At 33.4% G+C, this 25,514-nt stretch overlaps 1 protein-coding gene across 2 annotated transcripts in view; it reads left to right on the forward strand.

The window, feature by feature from the left end:
* The window catches only part of LOC126975066 (leucine zipper putative tumor suppressor 2 homolog), a 156,762-nt gene that overhangs the window by 45,912 nt on the left and 85,336 nt on the right, over positions 1-25,514 (forward strand). The window contains exon 1 of one of the 2 annotated variants that reach the window (XM_050822871.1): positions 21,295-21,470. The exons of the other annotated variant lie outside the window; for it this stretch is intronic. Coding sequence (XP_050678828.1) covers positions 21,450-21,470 — 21 coding nt within the window. The 5' untranslated portion in view covers positions 21,295-21,449. Of the gene's footprint in view, positions 1-21,294; positions 21,471-25,514 lie in introns of those variants that run through there. 2 annotated transcript variants of the gene reach the window in all.

Raw genomic sequence — 25,514 nt, forward strand, 5'->3', positions numbered from 1 at the left:
GGATAGCACTCAGGTGTCTGTGTCGGATCTGGCTACCTTGACGGGAGAAATTAATGATACGTTAAATCATATAGTAGTAACAGAAAAACATATTTCAGTTGCAATTAAAATTTTAAACAAAAACCAGGGCGCAGGCCCTGATCTGATACCTGGAATTTTTATTATTAACTGTGCAAATAATCTATCTTATCCTCTTAGTATTATATTCAACGCATCACTTAATCTTGGGGTATTCCCTGCAGCTTGGAAATCAGCCAATGTTGTACCAATTCTAAAAAATACTAGTAATAGTAGTGATATATGTTCATATAGACCAATTTCTATTCTCTCATTGTTTGGAAAGTTATTTGAATCTGTTGTTTGTTCCGTTCTAACAGCTCACGTAAAACCAATTTTGATTAATCAGCAGCACGGGCTTAGATCTAAAATGTCTACCGTTACCAATCTTGTTTGTCATATAACAGATGTATCTGAGGCAATAGACATGGGGCTACAAGTTGACACAGTATATACAGATATAAGTAAAGCTTTTGATAGAGTCGACCACGGATTAATTATATCAAAACTCGTGAAATGTGGCCTGTATGGCAAACTTTTGTCTTGGTTTTCCTGTTACTTGTCTGCCAGAACAGTGGTAGTGTGTGGGCACCAGTCGGATGCTTTTCAAGTAACATCAGGAGTTCCTCAAGGCTCACACCAAGGTCCTATACTTTTTTTAATTTTTATAAACGATTTAGGTAAGATAATCAAAAATTCCAAGTTTTATTTTTTCGCCGATAATTTAAAATTTCGAGAGTAATTAAGGGCGCAAATGATTCCCACCTTTTGCAAGAGGACTTAACAAGAATTTCTCATTGGTCATCTGCAAATAAGTTACCATTAAACATAGATAAATGTAAACATATAAAATTTACGGGGAAAAAGTCACCATTAGATACTAAATATAGTATAAACGGAGTTGACCTCGAAGAAGTATGGCTTATTAGAGATCTCGGCGTGATATTAGATAGACAACTAAATTTTAAAGCTCATCTTGAACTAATACTAAATAAATCGTTTAGAATGCTTGGCTTCATTTGGAGAAATGCTAAGAAATTCAAAAATACTCTTGCTTTAAAAACAATATATGTGTCTCTGGTACGTAGCCATTTAGAATATTGTTCAACTGTATGGAGTCCTCACTACAAGTGGGATATGCAAAGACTTGAGAAGATTCAAAAAAGGTTCATGTTTTTATGTGTGTCCATCAAAACAAGCTACATCAGTTACAATCATACAATGAGCACTGTTTCTTTTTTGAATTGACAACTCTCTCGCGTAGACGTTGGAATTTAGATCAGGTTTTTCTTTTTAAAATACTTAATAATTTGATTGAATGTCCTCTATTACTGGAAACATTTAACTACAAGGTTCCTCGTGCTAATGCTAGAGTGAATAACTTTCAGCCTTTTGCAATAGATACTTACCGAACAAATGTAGGGTTCCACAGTCCTTTACCTCGGATATGCCGTCAACATAACGCATGGTTCAACGATATAGATGTGGATCTACATAATATATGTTTAAATAAGTTTACAAGAGCGTGTTTGGAATACGAGATGGAACACTAATATTTAAATACTTGTTGTATCTGTAAATTTTAATAGAATATATTTATAGTTATTCCTTTTTCTTGTAATATCCTTAAGCAATAGCGAAGGCAATATTATATAATATGTATATTATTATATATGGATAATATCCATAACATGTTCTTCTCTACCTCTGTTTAACACTAGATAACTAATTTGCTGTGTTTACCCATAATTGGATGTTCACTATAGTTTTTAAGTTGTGTATATGTATTCTAAATAAGCTTAGGTGTACTCTGTCTGTAAACCTTATTAAATAAATAAATAAACCTAATAGGTTTTATTTAGTTATGCAACCCTGTTTCACTTTCTACATCGCTTATGTTATGTAATGCGTAATTAGTCAGTATTTTATCAGTTTGTGACGAATAGATTGAATGTCATTTGAAAACGCGATGCTTTTGTCTATTAACAAAAAGAGAATTGGACTGATCTACTTTGTTAAATGTCCGCTTCCTTCTCCGATTTGAATATCAGAAATGGTTAGCTGATTGTGCAATCTTATAACAGAACAATAAAGGAAAGTTTTAAATGTGAATATTGAGATCAGGCTTATCTAGAAGGTTTTATATAAGTCTCTATTGCTGAACTTATTCTTGATTGGTACGTTCTCAACCTTAGGGCAGTTTCATGTGAAGTAATTGGATGTATAGTGGAATCATTGTGGTAATATATGCTCCGCTAAATGTAAAAAGTATACTTCATAGACTTGATGTAAATTACGCAATTCTAGAGTTAACCAAAGAAGTATTAGCTGCAAAAAAATACTGGATATCGAAATGGACTTAGGCTGTAGAGACGTGACAAAAAAACAGCAATTACTATTTAATACTAGATCCTTAGATTAAGGATTGGTCTTGCTGCGATATTACTATGAACTAGATACCGCAGGCGTAGTCGCAACGTGCGGCAACTAATACTACGCTGAAGTGGGCGTAGGTACTCGAGCCAGTCTCGAACTAATACTACAACAAGTAACAAAGACACAGGGATCACATATCATCAGAAAGTATTTTGTGTTTTATTAATTTCAATATAAAATAATACGAAGATATTTTACAAAATTTTAAAAATAGTTGCCTTAATAAAATAGCTATTTTTTTAGTGGGGTGTCTTGTTGCAGCGCAGCGGAGACCAATCCTTAATCTAAGACTACATCAAAGGAATAAATACCAAAGTGTTAAAAAATAACCTATTTAGCGCTTTATAACATTTGTCTTACTTGTCAATTACCTGCAAATCTAGTTTAGTATGTTTTGTGAGATAATATTTTATATTAGGTATGCAAGGTAAAGCGATATTAATTTAATCCAAGTATTAACCCTCTTAACTATTCATTTCTACCATCCTATTCGAAGTTTATTTATGCCTTTGCGGTAGAACTTTGGGGAACTGCACTCAACAAACTCTGTGAACGCATTACTCCTTCAGAAAAAAATGCGATTCAGCTTCTAGCATCGTATTTGATTCATCTTTATTTTACTTAGTAGCTCGTCCCTCTCGGGGTTCATTCTTCAAGTCATAAATGAAACCTACGGAAGCGATTAGACCAATAACACACAGCACGCTCATTAGCTGTATCCTTACGAAACACATCATTTGTGTTGCGCCGCTCTTTCAGCTGCATTAGTTCCACGCGGGAAATAGTTTTCAGTGCAATTGCTACAATTTTGCAATATATCCATCTTTACTTTTAAGCCGAACGAAACAACAAGTTGAACATCAAAAAAAAAAGGAAAGTTTCACTCTGAATCTCCTGCCAACGAGGTTTTTTTTCAATCCAAAGTAGTGTATATACCATTGTATAGTTACCAATGGAAGGCTCCGTTGCACAGGATGACGGCTAGATTATAGGTACCACTACGGCGCCTATTTCAGCTCTGAAGCAGTAATGTGTAAGCATTACTGTGTTTCGGTCCGAAGGACGCCGTAGCTAGTGAAATTACTGGGCAAATGAAATTTGGCATCTTCTGTCTCAAGGTGATGAGCGCAGTTGTAGTGCCGCTCAGAATTTTTGGGTATTTCAAGTGACCGGCATTTACCTGAGCGGCACTGCATTGTAATGGGCAGGGCGTATTAATTACCATCAGGCGAACGTCCTGATCGTCTCGACCCTTATTTTCATAAACAAGGCAGTACGCCAAAACGGAAATTTCATACTTAAATCCCTATTACTATAAACCTGAGTTTAATTTTAACAACGGCCAGTGAAACCGGGCGTTAATTTATCAAACATGTAACAAGAATACCTCGTTTAGTCGAATGCCTCCATTAAAGGGGATTGATCAACAAAACAATGGTAGAAAAAACTGCTTGGCCGTGTTACTGCACCTTTTACCTATTCCTCATGTTTATCAAGATTCTATTCTTAAGACTCCACATAAATCTAACTACTTGTTACGATCGAACCAATTATGTTCTTACTTCTGTGTAATAACAGTGAGATATTTTTACGATGTGGTCGTTAAAATATCTGTTTTATTATAAATAATGGGGTATTGTTTTAGATTTTAACACTGTTTCTTGATCAGACTAGATGAATCAATCGTTACTTCCTATTTTTTTTAAATATGCCTTTATAATATTGAAACCTACTTTAATGAAAATAGGAACTGTCTTTGTCCGGTCTAGAGACCTTTGGTCTTATTGGACTTTTTCATTTCGTTACTTAGAGTCGGTGTGTTGGTATATAGACTGTATGTAATGTGTGATCCCTTCTTTCACATGTGGTATCGTATAACAATAAAAAAATGTTTTCTCTCTTAAATGGTTTATTTATTATATTTACGACAGAGACATTTTTAATTAACATTTAAATTTATTTATAGATAATGCCTGAACAGTGGTTGGGACTTTATTATAAAAGTGAATACATTTTCTCTTAAAGATATTATGTATCTTATGAACCCTATTAGAATTAGATACAAGCAATCCATTATTTCTAGTGTTATAATAAAAGTCACTATAAAGCGTGTACATAATGTCTCATCATTGATTGTTTTTCATTCGCGTAATTCAAATATGTATTTTTAAAATTATATTCTTAACTTTTACAGCCAACCGTGTACCAATGAGTTCTTATATGCGAATAACATCTCCTTTTTATAGTATCATTGTGGGCAACCAGATAAACTATAATCAGACGTTTTTGGATTTGAGAGTTTGTCGTTAAAAAGAGTGGAATTAAATGGAGTGTACTCTGTTTTTATAAAGATAACGAAGATTTTGTGGTTCGAAGCCGGTTCAGTTTCCATGGAATTGAGTCGAAGGTTATTTGAAAGCGTAACTTAAAATCATATCTTATTGATGTGCTACAATGAGTGGAAATGGTCTAATCAACGGAGGTCGTGAGAAGGTCAGGCCGTATCTGACTTCAAACGAATCTGACACACTTCTATATGTTTCCATCGGATTCAACCAATGATCAGTATTAAATCAATCAGGTTATACTAACAAGGTACGGACACGTTTTGTGAGCTACATTTCGTGTAAAATTAAAATCAAATTAGATTTTTGTTAGAAATTTTAGGGGAATGTTTTATAAAAATCTTTTGCTTCAACATGTTGGCGTTGTTAATGAGAAGTCGCGATTATCGTTCGATACATTTTAATTTTAACTGTTCAAACTTTGCTAAGTTTGTTTGTTTGCTCGATCTTAGACTGAAATATATGTATAAAGCGTACTTAACTTTTGCTCAGACTTTACGTACGTAAAAGTTAGCGGTGTTAAAACGCGAACTTGACTTTTGCATTGGACTGTCTTACTTTAAGCAGAGTGCCGCTCGGGATTCTTTATTGAACTCCAAACTCTGAGTCTTTTTAGATTGTCCTATTTTTAAAAATGTTTTTTATCACTTTTAATATAAGAAAAGGAGGAGTTATATAAGGCAGCTTCTAGAATATTCGATTGGCTTTTCTGTCATGATTGAGTTCTATATACATCCCACAAATTTTATATCTAACACAGCCCACCTACGTAATTAGAGGTATGTGAGGATAAAACTAACTTGACCGCATAAAGTGGAAAACTTCTATTTTATTACAGGGATCTAATTTTTCCCTGATAAATCTTTGGAGTTTGATATTAAAGGATAATAAAGCTTTAGTGTGGGAATTAATTCTGATGTTAATTGAACTTAGGCGGAGATCTAAAGACCGTAATTAGACTTTGATATACTAAGCTGAGTGTTAGCTTAGCATACTCTTTGTTTTTATATTCATTTGTCAGCTGAAATTATGCTGAGATTGAGCTGAGACGTCAGCCTAGCGAAACTCTCTAAGAAAAAAGCGATTTACTCGATTGTATGAAACGTGCAATCATTTATAGATTCACAGATGTCAGGTATGATCTTGTAAAAAACGAAGATAGCCGAAATCCACTACGTTTTAGGCAACTGTTCGCTTTCAAACTTAGCTGGATTATTCTTCGTCGCCAATCGTCATTCTGTAATTACTACTATTTCAAAGTAATAGTATCTATATATATATAATAAAACTCTCAAATGACTGCACGTTTCATACCAAACTAAATTTTTAATTTTTAGTGAGATGAGGTGAGGCGTCACAGTTTCCCTCGTCACTTTGAGACATAATATGTTAACTCTCAATAGCCTATTAACGTACAACTAACAACTAGACTCACAATCACGCTCAAAAATTATCTGAAGCAAAACTGTGCCCACACGTCTACCACAAAGAGTTTTCGTTTAGTTGTGTTTCGACCGCGCTTTGAATACAACGCCACGCAATGAAAAATTTCCAGTGAAAAACTGTCCAAATAACAGCATATCCAAACTTAAAAAGGACGGAGACGACTTTATATTAACAAAATTCTGTAACTAACACGAAAAATTTAATCATTTTACTAAATAATTACACCTCAATTTCTAAAACAAAACGCTCTTACGGTTCGTGTCCGTCTCGCGAGTGACGTAGTGTTACGTTAGGCCTCCTCTCCACTATCGGCGTTGATCGTTACTTGTATGATCGTCTGTCATCGCCAAGTTAATCGTTAATCATCGTGTGAGCATCCACACGATCGTCCGTGATCATTTATTGAGCGGCAGTCCTTCAAGACGGACGTGTAGTTTATACCATTCATTTAATTTCAGTATACAATATTTATGTTTGGGATTCCATGTCTCTGTGTAGATCTGATAATGTTCTATGAATTTAAATGATTTTTCATGTGACCACCAGTCATTGTATCTACTCATGCTACGTAAAAAAAGGAAAACAAAGCAACGACGTGACGACCGCGACGAGGCGAAGTACGTACGTCTTCGCTGACTGTCCAGTGTCCTCCAGTGAATGAATGACCGGCGATCGTGTGGACACGCGCACGCGAAAACCCTTTGATGTGTGCAAGTCGCCGATCGCCGCGATCACTGACGATTATATATGACTAGAAGGGAATAAGCACTCCACGCGATTTCGCTCTTGTGTAATCGCCTTTAATCGCAGATTGGGAAGAGGCGCTATTATGCTTGCACATTCCTGCATCATTGTAGAAAAAGGCGACGCTGTGGTACGCACCCAGCTGCCATCCTGTTCACGCAGCTCCCTACTGGCGAATGTTACAAAACAACAGAATATATTATATAGATTGTAACCAAAAAATATATAAAATTTATTACCGCTCTATCCCTACAAGATGTGTAAACGAAAATCGTGACTTGACTATCCCCAACTCTGTAATTACACTAGAATTTTCTCAGCACATTGAATGGACGTAGGAAATTGCTAACAAACTGTGGGGAGTCTAATTGGATTGCAATGGGTACAGCTTTATTAATTAAAAACGGCACATAAATTGTTGCAACTCGGTAAGTAACAGCGATTTTTTGTGTAATAAGTAAGGGACCGCTACAAAGTATTGGTAACTGGAGTTCGATACCCGCTGTGATGTTCAATAAAATGCTTTGTTTTTGCGATCATGTCGACCACCCAGACATATATAATAAAGTTTAATTTCACTTATTTTTCAATTTCAGTTATTCAAAGTTAATCAAGAATAATATCGGCCCTGCGCCACCACCTTGGACGGCGGCCATATTGGATTATAAATGATCCGAAATTCCACTTGTTCAAATTGCTTTAAAAAATAGAAATAGGCGACATTTGCAATAATTTAAATATGGCGTTAATGTGTATGTATGTCTGTCTGGATTTGTATGTATTAAATTATAATGGATTAAACAGGCATAAAAATAATGATGTAAACCAGCTCTATTGCCAACAACAATTCAATGATTAAATTTGAACTCGACAAATAGGAGACAAAGCAAACAAATAATACATAATCATAAGTTTTGTCACAAGATCACAAAGTAAATTCTGATAACACTAAAAAAAACAAATGCTGACAGAAGTGAAAACTTGTTCAATTACGTGTGTATTTTTTTGGTAGTATTTTATTGTCCCAATTTCAATGATTTTTTTCAAGAAGTTTACATTACAACAAATGAATTAAGAAACTAGATAAGTCTTAAATTGTACAAATGCCACGATTGATTCAATTAATCTCATCACGCCATCTAGCCTTAACAATCCTGAGAAAAATACAATCGATCGCTGTAGCTGGCTGGGGGCATAAATTGGAGAAGTAATGCAGCGATGTGATAGGCATCAGGCGCATAGAGCGAGCCCTTATTGGCTTTTGTGTGTAAATTACAAGCGTCGCTTTCTTATTTTATTTACGGCAAATATAAAAGAATTCCTAGGGAACCAAGTTTCAAGGCCAAGAAGTGTAGATACAGCGAATTCAGTTGATAAGATTCCGTACATCTAACCTAAGGTTGGCAACTTATTTTAGACCAAATATAGTACTTTTGGATTCAGTACCCAAAAAATTATAGTAGATATCTTAAAGGAACCCTTCGTAACTATATTTCTGTGTTTTGCTTCTTCTTTCTGCTTTTTTTTAAACTGCTTTTTACAGATCGTCACTGGCTCTATTGCGCTCGTCTTTCCACTTTGTTCACTGCAGAAAATATGCGCTCTGTATGCTAATAAAATCAAAGTCAAATAAACTTTATTCAATTAGGCTTAAACTAAGCGCTTTTGAATCGTCATTACAAATATTTCTTCTAAATTACTAAATTTAGCATATGTTAGGAAAAAGATGAGCTTGTGAGAAGAACACTCATCGGCCACTCTTTTCAATCAAATACAATGGCTGTAATGTAATATACATAGCAAATTAGTTTCTAAGGTGCTGTTCCAATAAATGAATCATGTTTAAGTAACATAAATTATGTCATAAAAAGTAAAAATAAAGAATTTACTGTATAAATATAAATTAACGTAAATTGGGTGCTTAGCCTTTAGTAGTAGGTAGACACCTCTAAAAGTAAGATATTATATTATGTAGTAAGACATTTAATAGTAGGATAATAGATTATTGACTTCCATTCGCCAGGTCATGACATATTTCCCAGTTTCCAAACACTATCACCATCTCCTTCATGCATGGCATTTCAATTTAGTTCATCTCCGAAATTAAAACTATATACTGAATATTTCTTTTTAAATAATAGTTGCTGTATGTTTTACATACAATAGCGAAATATTGTTTTTGGCTAGGTGTACTAAGTTCGATTAATTGGAATATGTTAAAAATGTCATTGACATTTATTTTCTATTCGGAATGGTGAAACTTTAACAAGATCAGTTAAAGTAATATGAACTTGAACTTAGAGCACGTAATGCGATATATCAGATTGGATATCGACAAATCGCATTAAGTTACACGATAACTTCAGCATTTCTTATATTCATTCAATTTAATTACAATAGCAATATTTAGAAGACAGGTGTTTTATATATAAAGTAAGTAGGTTCTTATACATGTTTTACAATAAGGTTACATAGGTGCATTAAAGTAAGATAAAATAAAAAAAAAAACAAAAAATGTTGCATACAAAGTACACGTTTCAACTGCTATGAAAGACATTACTATCACCGCTACAATATTTATGTTCTCCTGGTGTCTTTTAAGTAATACGTCGTGCGTATGAATATATTTAGGCATGTCCGCGTCATACATAAGACAATCTCTTTTCAACTATGATCGCCTGGTACCAAAATACTATATAATGCTTCCAATCTCATTTTATCCCACGTATGAATTAATGTGACTGTCTCATTTGTCTCGCTTTTTCGTTTCCGTAACTCGACGTCTTATTTACGTGCGAGGGTGATATATGCTACTCCAACCAACCAAGCTCCAAGATTTTTTTTACAAAGAATCTTAACAGATGAACAGATATACAGACAGACAATGACTTAAGATAAAAAATAACTTATTGCCTTAGGTAATTAATCTATACTAAGAAAAGGAGCGCTACTTTTTCCTTCGGTTATACTGCAAAAAATAATGAACCGATCGAAATAATACTTATACCATAAGATGCGGCGGTTTTGGTTTATGGTATATTATAAGTGATTACTATATTCGCAGTGAAAATAATTCAGTCCATGACATTTAATTATATAATATGACAATAACATATGGCAAAACAACGTTTGCCGGGTCAGCACATGTAGTTTATACGGTAGCCAGTCTGTATCAAATTACTGATATATCTTCGATGAATTCTTCAAACCCCTATAAATTTAACAAAAAAATCACACGTGTAAAAGATGTGAGGTTTCGCAAGACGAATTTGGCTGAGCGATAATCCGGTTTTTATGACAACTTTCTAGTGTTTCCCACCTGCATCCTTACAACCGCTAATGGTGTTTATTGTCAATCCATGCCGTGTTATACGTGAACCATTGTTGATACCTGATGTCTTTTCGCTTTCTTTTATGTCGTATGGTAATTACTTGTTGTATTGAAGATGTAAAGCTTATTATACAAACGTCAAAATAATAGCTTTCTTTTCATCTATAAAAGCAAGTTTAGTGTACTCTTGTGGCTTGTTCGCTTGAAATTTTAGTCCATCGCGATCCGTAACTTTTTACAATTGAGTCAATTCGTACTCTCTTTCATAAAAATCATTTGGACTTAGGCTTGAAAAATAATGAGATCAGATCGACTTACAAAAATAGTTACAGATAAATACGGCTTACATAATGAAATCGTTTAAATTGATATTAAAGATATTTTCAAAATTATAAATGGAAGACCCGAGAAATATGTATCAGAACGTAAAAAAGTTTATTTTTAATTTAGGTCAATCTATTTGTTTGAATGTTTGTACGCGTATCAATTAGTAACCATTTACTGGGATCATTATCGAAAAGCTGATAAAAATGAGGATTTCCTCCATCACATTAGATCGACATAATCTTAATACCTATATTAATAACCCAGTTCTTAATATTATTTAAATTTTTTATGATGTGGAGATGTAAAAGACTTTCACTTGATGGTTAGTGATGCGCCCTGCCTATTACAGTGTGCCGCTCAGTAGGCGCATTCGGTAATAAATCAAAATCACTTAATTCATGTAGGTCTAGGAAATTACACTTATGAATGTAAAATTGTCTTTTCACTCTTAGTTTTAATGAAAAGAAGTGGCAAAAAACTCATTGCCACTCATTTGAATCAATATTTAGAGATTCATCGTTTTACAAATCATTTCAACTATGTGTAAAGTGAAGTAACAAAAATACATCAATCGAACTTCGAATATCACCCAAGGGAACACATGCATTTCTAAAGTAAACTGGCAAAGTCAAATAAAGTTTATTCAATTAGGCTTAAACTGAGTTCTATTGAATCTTCACTACAAATATTTCTTTTAAATTAATGAGTTTACCATACGTTCGTAAAAAGTTGAGCTCGTGAGAAGAACATATAAGAAACTCAACGGCCACTCTTTTCAATAAAATATACTAATTTACAATGTCTGTAATATACATAACAAATTAGTTTGTAAGGTGCTGCATTAAATATATGAGTCCTCATTAAATGATATAAACTATTTCATAAAAAGTAATAAAGAATTAGCTGTATAAATATAAATTATGCACCAACCTTTAGAGCTTGAATTCATTGTTTGTGTATGGATGGTTCGTGAACATGATGGTCGTGATTACTGTCACAATTAGTAATTGCATCCATCAAAAACAATGATTTATTAACTATAACGGGTCGACCTGGCACCACCGGTCGAGTCCATAATTTCGCATTCTCTAGTCAAATATTTGATTGTTTGATGATAGATAGGCAGTTCATATCATTTCCTCCATCATTAACGGTGGCGCCACTAGTAAAGTAGATAAGGGGACACGACTCAGATAATCTCACCGTTGAATCCGCTTTCGAGATTCAAAACGGTCTTAACGAAAGCGCCTCAAGAAATGGATCTAAAGTCTTAAACAGCACCGGTATTGTGCTGGTAATCTTGAAACATAAGATGTAAACTTGACGACTGCTGGACTGGAGGTAGCTTCTCACTGGTGATTGGTGACCTGTGTCAAGGTCTTTGTTACGGAAGAGCATATGATACTAAACGTATGTATGCTAGATAATGGTTAGCTAGTCTATTAATCTATCTTATCTATCCTATAATAATGAGATATCGTATGATGCAGACAATTCTCAATAATCCACATATTCTGTAAAATTGATTCCGTTTTAGAAATGCATAAAAACCTAGCATCAGTTCGGTCAAATAGCAGCACAATTTGAACCGTAGCAACTTGACTAAAACATCAATAAGAAGTGCGACACACCACCGCTGGTGTATTTTATTCGTAATCGTATTAAAACGTGAAAAATTCGTGACTGGGAGTCACGATTTTAGCCAGACTTGTTTTAGGCGACATTAGAATTGAGAGCCGTCAGCCAACGGAACCGTTGTAATGGCAGAGATTCTTGTGCAATATGGATGCGAAGAACGCGTATAATTCTATAATAGGAAGGCTTCCTAAATGTACCATCTCACGCTGGTACTATTATCTTTTTCATAAATGGTTGCTGTATTGCGCTTATGGGTGAAAAAGTGATTTGTTGCGCTTTTAACGCTCAGCAAAAAACAAGGGATTTTATCAATTCGAGTGTCTTCTTTTTGAGTAGTTTATGGGGTTTATAGGTATATATACTCCTAGATTGGACTCATTATGATCAGATCTAATGATTAATCTGTGACCGATTCTTCGAAATATCTAAATTACCTTCTTGATTAGGATTATTTAGGGGGATATCTTGCTTTGAATCTAGATTGTAATGGAATTGTGCAGTGTTATAATTACTATTTGTGGGTGCTCCGTGTGATGGAAGATTAGTTATTTATGCAACTGTTGTGTAATAAGGGGTATTAAAACACGAATGTGGATTTATCTCACGAGGCGAAGCCGAGTGTGATAATAGTATCACATGAGTGTTTTAATACCTAATTATCAACAGTTGCATACAAGACTTTATCTACACCCATAATATGAATCCTCTAAAAGATTCTGAAACAGTTAGCTTACTGCTAACATTAAAACAGCCAGTCCTAGTAGTAACCTAATATCATCCATTACTTCATTATTACATTATATACAAATAAACTAAGTATTAATGATAGAATTATTTATTTTAGTAGTAATTTACATTTTGTATAGTGCAATAATTAAAATTCACTTGAATATTATGTTCTTTTGGAAATTAATCGCTCATTTTTTGTAAACAAAACAATAAAAATGTCGAAGAAAAATGGCGGGGATTCGAATAACCTACTTTTTTTACGACGTTCTGGTAGTGTGGAACACGCGTAAACGAAGATGTTCTTTTTTTGAAATTCATACAGATACCACGCATCGAGCAATAAGAATGTGGCTGTCTGTTAAAACTCTTTGAGCATGAAGGGTTTGAAAAAAAATAGGAGTGTTGTTATGAAATTCAGTACAACATTACAACACTCATTTGGATGATGTAATGGTTATTAGAACATTGGGTGTTTTAATGTTGGCAATAAGCTAACTGTTTCAGAATCTTTAATATAGGATTTAAAGCATGGTTGTAGATAAAGATTATTAAATGCCGTAAGTCATGTACATATGCAATAAAATATACCTCACAACAAGTGAGTACGAGTTACGTATACAACAAGTACATGTTACGACCCCCATCATGTCAAACTCCGTCGGTCCCTTATAATTTTTTTAACTTCAAAAGTATTCAATTTATTTTTATTGAGCTTTTTGGTTGAGAAGTTTACCTATATATCAAAGGGCTGCGGGTTCGATTCATAATTTTTCTATATCTGAGTGTTAGAATTTATATGCAGTTACAGATGCATTTGTCAGCCTAAATTTTAAATTTCTGTACTACACTGTAATTTAACCTTTACTTGCGGTGCATTAATGATGGGCAAGGCGATTACATTCCTGTGAACCCCGCATTCAGTAGTTGTTTTTGTTGACATAAAAAGCTGAATCAAATCAATAAAATTTGTCTTTTTTATTTGGATCATTTGTGACGTTTATGCATCCATTATGCAACCACCATAATAAATTTAAAACACACCACACTTAACACTAAAAGCATATGCATAACATCTCACTTATAGACCATGAATATTTAAACATTTAATGGAAGAAATCAATATAAAGTTGACAGCTAGATGATTCAGAAGCTATCATTAACTGTTGCAACGAATAGCTTTTAAGCTTTGTACCCACTAGAGATAAAAATTTATAATGGTGCTCCCAGACTACTGTTATAAGATGTTTTTTTCTATGGAATAGGAGGACAAACGAGCGTACGGGTCACCTGGTCTTAAGTGATCACCGCCGCCCACATTCTCTTGCAACACCAGAGGAATCACAAGAGCGTTGCCGGCCTTTAATAAGATGTTTACAAAAATTATCGAACACAAAAAATAATAATATTATTAAAATTAACTTATATATTACTCATAAAACATGTTTTCTTAAATCTATAAGTAAAATTTAATAAAATTATACGAATGTCCAGCAACCACTTTGTTGGTCAGGTTGTCTTTCGACATAGGCCTGCCCCATTTTCTTCCACTTATCTCTATCTCGAGCTAACCTTCTCCATATTGTTGGTCAATTGTCCTCCCATCTTTTAATTTGACGTCCTCTTTGTCTTTTCACATTTCTAGGGTAACACTCGAATACGTCCTTTGTCCATTTGTCTTTGTCCGACCTTATTATATGTCCAGTCCAATTCCATTTGATTTTTCTTATTTTCTGTAATACATATTTTGAGTGCTCTTAGACTAATAAAAATGTTTACAAACATTTGGAAACATGACATTATGACACCGCACGGCGCAGAGCACGCTGAAACGGACCCCGCACTCTCGTCATACTATGCTGTCGCCTGGATACAATATGTTTACAAACAAGTGATAACAAATATTTTATTTGTAATGTATATGTAATATATGTTAACAAACAATTTTGTTAAGAAATGTTTACTAACATTAAAACATTTTAGAACATTGTGATGAAAATTTTGCTTGTAAATATTTTAGAAGAGCAGTGTAGGAGCACCATAATGCTTCATAGTAGTAGACCAAGAAATAAGTCAGGGTCAAAGTCAAAAAAATCTTTATTCACTGTAAAACTTTATTAGTTATTTAGTGCAAGTCAGGATGAAGTACAAAAGTTACAATAGCATTCAAATGAGTATAACATTATATATCATTCAAATAATCTTTCACACGATAATAGGCCTTAGATGTTAATTTTTTTTACGATACTTTTAAATTTTTTAATAGGTAATATTTTAATATCATTCATTACTCTCAGTATATTATAAAATATAACGCAATCAACTTTAAATAATCATAAATATAATAATTAATAAATAAAATTCTTTATTAGTTTTAACAAATTCTCCATAATAAATAGTGGCAAGAACCTCCTTTTAAGCATATTTAAGCTTTTATTATTTATAACTTTAAAAGATTTAGCAATTTTACGGAGCCTAGAAGATGGAATTGCAAGTTTATGTTTGTTTCGAGTATTGACACTATGTACATCAATATTCTTTTTAAATTGGCTAATATGTTTATGAGAGTATAGGAGGTTCTCGTATATGTACTGGCAGTGTACTGTCATAATATTAATTTCACTAAACTTTTGTCTCAATTAATCCCTTGAACGCATTTTATAGACTGTTCGAATTGCTCTTTTCTGCATCACAAATATGTTGTCAATATCTGCAGCCCTACCCCACAATATAATTCCGTAAGACATGACACTATGAAAATAGCTGAAATATACAAGTTTAGCCGTTTCAACATCTGTCAGCTGCCTAATTATTTTTATCGCAAATACTGCAGAGCTAAGTCGATTACATAAGTTTTTTTTATGAGCACCCCATTGTAGCTTAAAGTCTAATGTAATGCCTTGGAATGTTGTTGTTTCTACTACATCAAGTTTGTCATTATTAATTTTTATAGGTGTAGGTTGGTACTTTACATTTGGAAGTGTAAACCTTATACATTCTGTATTCCTTTCGTTTAAATGTAAGTTATTAACATTAAACCAATTAACTACTTCAGCAATGTCGTCGTCAACCTGACAGATTTTTTTTTACTGGCGTTTTATTTTAAATAACAGAGATATATCATCAGCAAACAGTATAATATCATGTTTATGTTGAATAAGATATGGTAAATAATTGACGTAAACCAGGAACAAAAAAGGACCCAAGATTGAGCCTTGTGGACACCCATTGATATGATAGAGCCAGTTGATCTTTTTTCATTAATGTCTTCTCTTTGAATCCTATTACACAAGTACGATTTTATTAAATCTAGAGAAACAACTCTAATCCCACAGTGATAAATTTTTTAAGTAAGGTTTCATGTTGGACGCAGTCGAATGCCTTGGATAAATCACAAAACACTCCTAACGCATCACATGAGTCCTCCCAAAGGTCCAATATATTTCTTATTAACTGCGGTTGAAAGACCTTAAGTAAAACCATATTGTTTATTATGCTCATGCATATATAATAACCTCATGGTTATTATTGTAAAAATGGTTAATTAATTGCATTAACATAATTTTTTCGAAAATCTTGCTAAAGGTTGGTATTATTGATATGGGTCTAAAATTGGTGGGGTCACCTTTATCTCCCAACTTAAATAGAGGAGTGATCTTGCTCTGTTTCATTAGGTTTGGAAATATACCGCAATCTACACACTTATTGAAAATTAAAGCTAAGTCTGTGGCTAAAATTTCTATAACAGATTTCACTACGTTAACAGAAATTCCCCAGAGATCTTTAGTTTTCTTAACTCTTCTTAGTCTAAACGTTTTAATAATCTCTATATGATCAACATGCTTAAATTTAAAGTTTGTATTACATAAAGATACGTTTTTCTGTAGCAGTTTCATTGCAGAAATAGATGAGGAATTTAGATATTTTGTCGTAGAGACCGATATTTCAGTAAAAAACTTTTCAAATGTATCTGCGATTTCAGAACCTGTTTTTATGTTTCAATTACCAATCTTTAATTTGAACTCATTATTTCTCTTATTTGTTTTACCGATCTCCTCATTTATAATTTTCCAAGTTGTTTTTATTTTGTCATTGCGATTTCTTATCTTTAAGCTTATGTTGTGAGACTTAGCTAATTTACAATCGTTCTTGAATTCTTTAGTATATAACCTTACATAATTTTTAAACTTTTGCACTTGTATTAAATCGCCTCTCTTCATAAACTTCATGAAATAAAAATAGAGTTAAACAGTTTAGTAAATGATTCAAAAAATATGTTGTACATTGCATTGGCATACAAGTTAAGTTGAGGTAGGAATAGAGAATTGGAACTGAGGCAATTTTTTAATTTACTATTTAAAGTTATTATGTATAACTCATGATAAGACCTCTTCATACGTATCAGTACATAAGAAAACTTAGTAATGTTTTTGCCAAAATAATTAAAACCGTTGATAACAATAGTAAATTTCCACCAATCAAAAGCAGTTACGCTGGTTGGAGTAACTGGCTATACCTGCACGCAACATGAACCCAACAATGGAGTCTTATTGCGGAACCAGGAGGCAATAAAAGTAAAGTTTTCGAAAAAAATATAAGAATATCCGTACACCAATTTAGACTAGGGATAGGGACTCTTTAAACACATTAATATTTATTCAAATTAAATTTAACTGTTTTGAAGCAGTTCTAGTGCGTACAAAGCTTTAGATAAGTGGAAAGCATTTATTTGTATAGATAATAAGTAGGTAACAAATGGTGTAAGATACATTGGTGTTCGCAAGGATTATGTTATTTGTTATCTTCGTAAATCGGTCAAGGAACGGCGCTAGCTGAGATTAATAGTGCCACCGCGCTGAAATATTGCGCGGAATTATCTTAAAAGCTTTGAGGATTTGTCTATACTTGCCTTTTTAACGAGAATTTCTAGAAAGCAGTACTACTAGTACTAGTTATATAACTAATGGAAGGATTTATTCAAAAGGTTTTTTTTTATTTGTAAATACTTAGGTTCCATTGATTTCGCTGAGAGACCATAAGAAAAAGGTAGGACACAGCGTGGAGACATTGCTCGTTATGCACAACGATAAGAATACTAGAGGCAGGCCAATATGAGATGGATGTCGTCAGGAAAACTGAAGGAAGGTGCAAACTGTATGGAAGTAGTGCAAGATGGGGCTAATGGTGCATTCTGAAGGGCGCCTTTAGGAAACTGGTTGAGAATTGCTGTAAAAAAAGTAATTTTGGTCATTTGTCAGTATGACGAAGCTACATTGCAAACTGAATGTTTAAAAAATAGGAATTTTTATGTATCACGTAAATTAATATTTCATGTTTATTTAATAATGTTTCAACGACAAATAAAAACAAATCTTCGAATATGAATTTACTCTACTGAAAACTATTATCAATTCGCCTATTGAAATTTTTATGCATATATCAAATTCTTAATCTTATAACTTAAATCAGGCAGTTCTTTTACACATTATATATATTTTTGTATCTTGGCGACAACTCTAAGGATTAGAATGAAATCTTCTATGCAAATGTTTTTGAGTACGAAAAACTGTACCCACTAGGTATCTGATATTTAGGTATGTTCCATCTCTGAGGAAAAAGTGATATTCCTAGATGTTGAGATCTGTAGCGAAAACAACAAGATGATCACCTTATGGTAAGTGATATATCGTGCCCATTACAATGCAGTGCCGCTTATGATTCTTAAATATTCAAACTTCTTTGCTGCATCACAAATACCACTATCAGCTTAAAACATACAAAATGCTTCCTTCAACAGTACCAACTGTAGCTATTATACTTACATTTACATTGTACAATAGTGGTTTGTTGCTCCTTTTATGGAATAGGAGAACAATCGAGTGTATAGGTTACCTGATGGCAAGTGATAACCGCCGCCCTTACTCTTGGAAGAAAGTTCCTTGAAAACCGGAGAAATGCACACATCCAAATTGTAAGGATGATATTTAAGTTTCTGGTGAGTGGTGCGATGGGATTCGGCCGCAAAAATCTAACAAACAGCTCTCCGCAACACTTCCTGTGATAAATGCAGTAGAAGACACATAATTAACATGCCTACGCAAAGCAAAGCGATCTAGCCATTCACAGAGTACTGGATAGCCCCTTGTTATATTTTTACAAAACATTCACATGAATAAAACTGAAAACAAAATTTTATGAACGATGCGGGACTCCAAACCGCGACCTCTCCCGTTCCGTGCGAGTGCTCTTTCCAACTGAGCCAACTATTCGAGTGACGTATCGTCATAAAATCTTGTTTGGTTTGTTCAACTCTCAGGTGGCTTGAGATCAGGTTGTCCCGCATCATTCATAAAATTTTGTTTTCAGTTTTTTTTGTGTTAGTAGAAGTGAGGGTTATCACTTTAAAAACATAACAAATTGTTTAGATTTGCAAGAGCGACATCTCAAGTCAATTTCCTAATATGCAAATATTGGGCTTGAGCAGTTTATCAACTGTAAAGTAGATCCTGTAGATGAAGCCACAACCTGAGAGTTGAACAAACCCTACAAGATTTTATCAACGATACGTCACTCGAATGGTTGGGTCAGTTGGAAATGCGCTCGCACGAAACGCGAGAGGTTGGTTCGAGTCCCGCATCATCATAAAATTTTGTTTTCAGTTTTATTTGTGTAATTAATTCCAAAAGTGAGGGTCATCACTTTTAAAACATAACAAATAAACAGGAATTACATTACGATGGTGAGTACGCACGTACTTACTACGTTCCTAACTAATTGTGCAGGTTCTATAAAATCGCGTAACTTAAACGTATAATGAGGTCTGTTGCAATAACGACACGCCTTCGTAGAGTCAGTAGGCACCCATCAGCCTGTCTCATGCTTTTGTTATCATGTTATTGTAATGTATGTACGTATCACGTTTCATCATTCATTACAGAGGACTAATGGGCGTATCGTTAAAATACGGCTTTGTTTAAATGCTATTAGAGTTGGCGTTTTTATTTTTAATTTGACACTGCATTTGAGTCTTTTGAATACAACTATTGATATTGAAACTGGTTTTAGTCTTGCCCTACTAATATTTAAGTTCAAGGGGGATTTGATTCAAGGGGATTAATGTACATTGCATGTAAGAGCGAAGATTAAACTTAAATATATAAAAGTACTGGTTCAAACAATATCCTCCAATTTCAACGCTTTAAGTATGCACATATTGTGCATACTCACATATTTTATTATTGAAACGAAACTATAAATGAACTGTTTCAAAGTGAGCCAAGTCTTCGAACGTTCACTACAAAATTAATCAGATTACGTCGGAAACCTTATGATCATAATTAATAATTGAGCTGTTATCGGCAATAAAGTCAAAAAAAATACTTTACTTCTATTATTAGTCACTCTTTATGTCTTCTATTGTTAGTTTTATGTTTTTATCGGAACTATTAATTATTATTGAAACCATTAATGCCGGTGAAATAAATTGTCAATGTCTGTTTTACACACAGAACAGAAAAAAACAGTTTTTCTGTTCCGTGGTTTCACACGTGTACATTTTACATTAACTTAATTGTGGTGTCCCTGAATAGAATAAATTGTTTTAGAACTAAATAATTTCTTGATTTTATTACATATTTTAAATACTTATTATGTACTCAGAAACTATTTTATGTAATGGAATAGAATTTTGAGTAGGTACCCCACGTGACCTATCTCAAAGCCCATAGTAATTTGGATGAACTGCATAAAAATTCATAGTACCAGTGAGTTATTCAACTAAATTAACGAATCTGTAATGAAAATATCAGTTAGGTATATAATATATAATCATTGTACTTGTGCACATAATCGAATTTGATGCTACCTATTAATTTTTATAATAATAAATTCATTACAATTCTTTTCAAGTTTTCACTATAACATATGAACATTATTAAGATAATAATTTGTTTCTACTCAAACAGTTCTAGAGTTCTTTATGTTATTTTCAGTGTAATTGTGATTTCAAATTCGGGTCCAGGAAACATGAGAAGTATACGATCACGTTACATAACCTTGTTCTTTGCAAAAACATGAATATAAATCTACAAATGTTTTCTTTATAAAATACAGGTTAACATACCAATGGGGTCAGAGTTATTTATGACCTCCGAACCCGTATGGTTCATTGAGCATAACAGATGTGTGGAATCTTCAGCCATCCAACCGTTCACCGTGGACCAATCCGTTCAGTGCCAAGTCTAAACACGGTACGCGACACACGCGCCGGCTGTGTACCGTAAGCCTTTGCCTTTATTGCTTTTACGAGAACTTTCGCGCGCTATCTGACAATTAAAAAGTTTTTATTTAAATGTGCATGGTGATATTCAAAAAAACACTTTTGAATCTGTGATTTTAAAATGACGTCTGTATACATCGAGGTGAGTTGATTTTAATAATCAATAGTGATAAATATTGAGTGTAATGACACTTTTTATTAATTTTTTTGGAGGTATTGGCATGATTATGAATTATATATTGTGCTTTTAATGAATTTATACCGTTCATATTAAAATAAATGTTGCGACTTTTAAGTTTATTTTCATGTAGAACATAAAATGAACTTTAGATCACGTTATTGCAATATTATGGACGTTTGTGTCACGACGCATTGTTTTGCTCATTTGAACTTATCAAACAACGTGATTTGGCAACATTTAGAAATACTCTTAACCTACATACTTTGTTGTTAAATTTTTTGATAGGTACCTATATACAAAATGAATAATTTTTAATTTATGAGAGGTATAACTTCTAACCGCGACCTCTTCTGGGTGGATTTCGTAATCTCCCATGGGATTTCTTTTCGGCATGAAATGTGGCTCAAATTCGAAAGAGAGTTTTTGAGAGAGAAATTTAGTAATTATTACCGTGAGTATGTGTGGATGATTTAAACGTGTTTATTTTGGGAAGGCAAAGGAATAATTTCACTCAGCCAATTTTTATTACGAAATCCTATAATAGGATTTTTATTATAGCTTCAATACCTAGTTGCTAAAATATATTTCCGATGAATAATGTCTGTGGGTGGAATATTTAAGCAGCCTAAAAGATTAAGGTCACAAAGCAAGTAATCTTATTAGAAAGAATTATTTAAAAAGGTTTTGTGACAAAGTGTATAGAGAACTGTGGGACTAAATTTGATTGGATTATTATACAATTTATTTTTATCATTATAACAGAGTTCATATTATATTCTCGAGTCATCGATACCCACTCATTCTTTTTTCAGCCTAGAAGAGTCAAGAACAATATACTTTTGTAAGACTTTTGTTATAAAGATTGCTTATGGGCCGGAAGTAGGTAATTATTTCTTATTTTATGATCTACTTTTAAATGATAACTTACGACACGATATCCTGTATTATCATAACCCTTATTTTAGAATCACATAAGTATTTAAATTAAATACTAAACTCAATATTAAACTTACAGGTTTGGTAACATTTTGATAATATTTATTATCTTTTTAGAGCATATACATAGAATATAGTAACGTATAGACGAACTGTCAGGCCGATAATACGTGATTAATTTTGATTTGTCTATGTGTGCGTTAGCTATTGGCTTATTATTAAAAATATTAAGGAGGTAATTCCACGCGTGGCCCAATGTTTAAGAACTATCAATCAAAAGTTTTCAAAGAAAAAAAAAACAGAATAATATACATACTACATCATATTATATCAAATTAAACTGAAAACAAAGGGCTCAACTTCTGCTGCTCGGCGTACATTACTCCAAACAGCGCTGGTTTTCAGCCGCACCCGTCTCTGTGCTGTTATTAATAATAGATTGAGATGATATTCACTTTCCTTTTCAATCTTGGTGTACCAGTGGGAGACTCCTTTGCACAGGTTGCCGGCTAGATGATGGGTACCAAACAGCGTCTATTTCTGCCGTGAAGCAGTAATGTGTAAACATTATTGTGTTTCAGTCTGTCATTACTGAGCAAATGGGGCTTAGCATGTTATGTCTCCAGGCGACGAGCGCAATTGTAGTGCCGCTCAGAATTTTTGGGTTTTTCAAGAATCCTGATCAGCACTGCATTGTAATGGGCAAGGCGTATCAATTACAATCAGCTGAACGTCCCAGTCGTCTCGTCCCTTATTTTCATTAAAAAAATCCTAGTATACTGGTATAAGTCTTTGATCTCGACATATGATTTTACTGTACAGTCAAAGAAGTTCGCCGCCGACTCATTAATAATCTAATAATTCAGTTTTAACATATAAAACGTTGTTTATTATTTTTAAAAGTATTTATTTTTATAAATAATAGTATACATATTATGCATCTATATGTAACATATCTTATAACGGACAAGATGTGGATAATTTTAAACGCGTAACTTCCTGTATTTGGTCAGAATGTTAGATATACCGTGTGTAATGCACTTATTTATACTAGAGTGCATATAGGGTTGGCGATCATATCTTATTTCTAATCTTTCAATTTCTATGTCATTGCAAACACATTATTTGATCTCTGAAAATAAGGAAATAGAGAGTACATAGGAATTATAAAGAAAGAAAAAAAGGATTGTGTGGTTTTATGAAACCACAATAAAATGAAACATCTTTTCACATTATAGACATGTAACTAAAAATTTTTGGAATAATATTCCATTAAGGGTATAAAAATCGCATTATCAATCTTAATTTTATACTTGGAAAATTGTAAGGGGTTTAAAAATAATGAAATTTGAATACTTTTTAATACTTTCAATTCTTTTTCGTGTAAATATTAGGTCCTTACATATGAAATTGCCGTTTTGTATGGGAGGAACAAAAAGTCGAATATTTTTAAATATAATATATTTAATTAATCAAAGTATGAACCATTGTTTTCTATGCACTTTTGCCATCTCATAGGTAGTTCATTGATCCCTTTACTAAAAATACCAGTCGGACGGGAATCAATAAAATCTGTGAAGGCGATTTGGACTGCCCCATCAGAGTTAAATTTTTTCCCTTGCAAGAATTTGTCCAAATTTCGAAAAAACTGGTAATCTGTTGGAGCAAGGTCCGGGGAGTACGGAGGATGTCTTAGACATTCCAATTGATGCTCTTCTAATTTGGTAGCCGTCTGTTGTGCAGTGTGTGGTCTAGCGTTGTCTGTGTGTTTTCTTTTGCAACATGACCGCCATACACATCATTCACCCTTCGAGTCGTTTCCGCAGCACTAGTGCCACGGCGGAACTCGTACTCGTAAATAATGCGATACTTTAAGTTCTCCATTTTGTAAAATGAGTGACGCAAACAGAAAAAAGCAGAAGAAAAAATCAATGAATGACGGTCATCGAAGCACAAATACATGAGTAAATAGCTGTACAAATTTGAATTTGGAATTCCTTACCAAAGAGGAGAACATCGTGACTAAAGTGGCCAGTACGAAATACGCCAATTTCATATGTAAGGACCTAATATATAGATATACAGTTTACATGGAGTGACTGATTCCCAATACTTTTCAATCAATATTTTTAATCAGGGAGATTACATACATAATACTTAACAATTGTTTAGATTATATACACATATTAATAAATAACAACATTTACATTAAACACTGACAAAAACAAACAAAATAGCGTGGAGCACTAGCACAAATGAGTAATAGTCTATACACTACACGGTCAGCACGGACACAAAGACGAAAAAGTTTGAGACGATGTAATAAAAGTTTCTCTTTAAAAAACAATGTCAATCACTTTTATAAGCTTGGGAAGCTTATAAGAAATAATATAAATAAATTAAAGGATGGTTTAATTAATAAATACTAAGGCAACATGATCCCGTTCACCAACGAAAAGGCCATGTAAAGTGGATTATATATTCGGGCTTAATATGTGAATTTAAAAAATATTATTTACTCGTGAGTGTCAGCCCTATTGTAACTATCCAATCAGATGTGGGCATGTAAACGCGTTAGCTGGTGTTAGTAAACATTGGTTGTTTGCTTACAATGGGCCCGTGTTCGACCCAACATCAACACTGCACAGATCTCTTTATTAACAACAGCTATGCGTTTTGTAACGGACTTCAGAAGTCTACGTAAACAATAAGTTAAGACATACGAATAGATATATGTTACCTATTAGATTCCTAAATATTGCATTATTATGATGATGTCCTGTGGGCGAGCATTAGGTTTTACAGTACGGTACTGTCTTCTAAGCAAAATATCTGTTTTTTATCGAATTGAAGATTAAAAAGCTAAATTTGCCTTGCATCGCCTGTGGGCTGTGATTACCTACACTTACACACAGATATTATGAAATTGTGTATTGCATTAATACCAAATTGTTATGGTTACTTTAAAAAAACATAATCTTTTGTGCATAATTGCCGTTGTAATACACCATAATAACAGGCACATTATCTTTTCCATCTAAGAACGACGAGTGCAGTATGATTGGTAGA

The sequence above is a fragment of the Leptidea sinapis genome, chromosome 34 (genome assembly GCF_905404315.1).
Source record: "Leptidea sinapis chromosome 34, ilLepSina1.1, whole genome shotgun sequence".
Classification (NCBI taxonomy): domain Eukaryota; kingdom Metazoa; phylum Arthropoda; class Insecta; order Lepidoptera; family Pieridae; genus Leptidea; species Leptidea sinapis.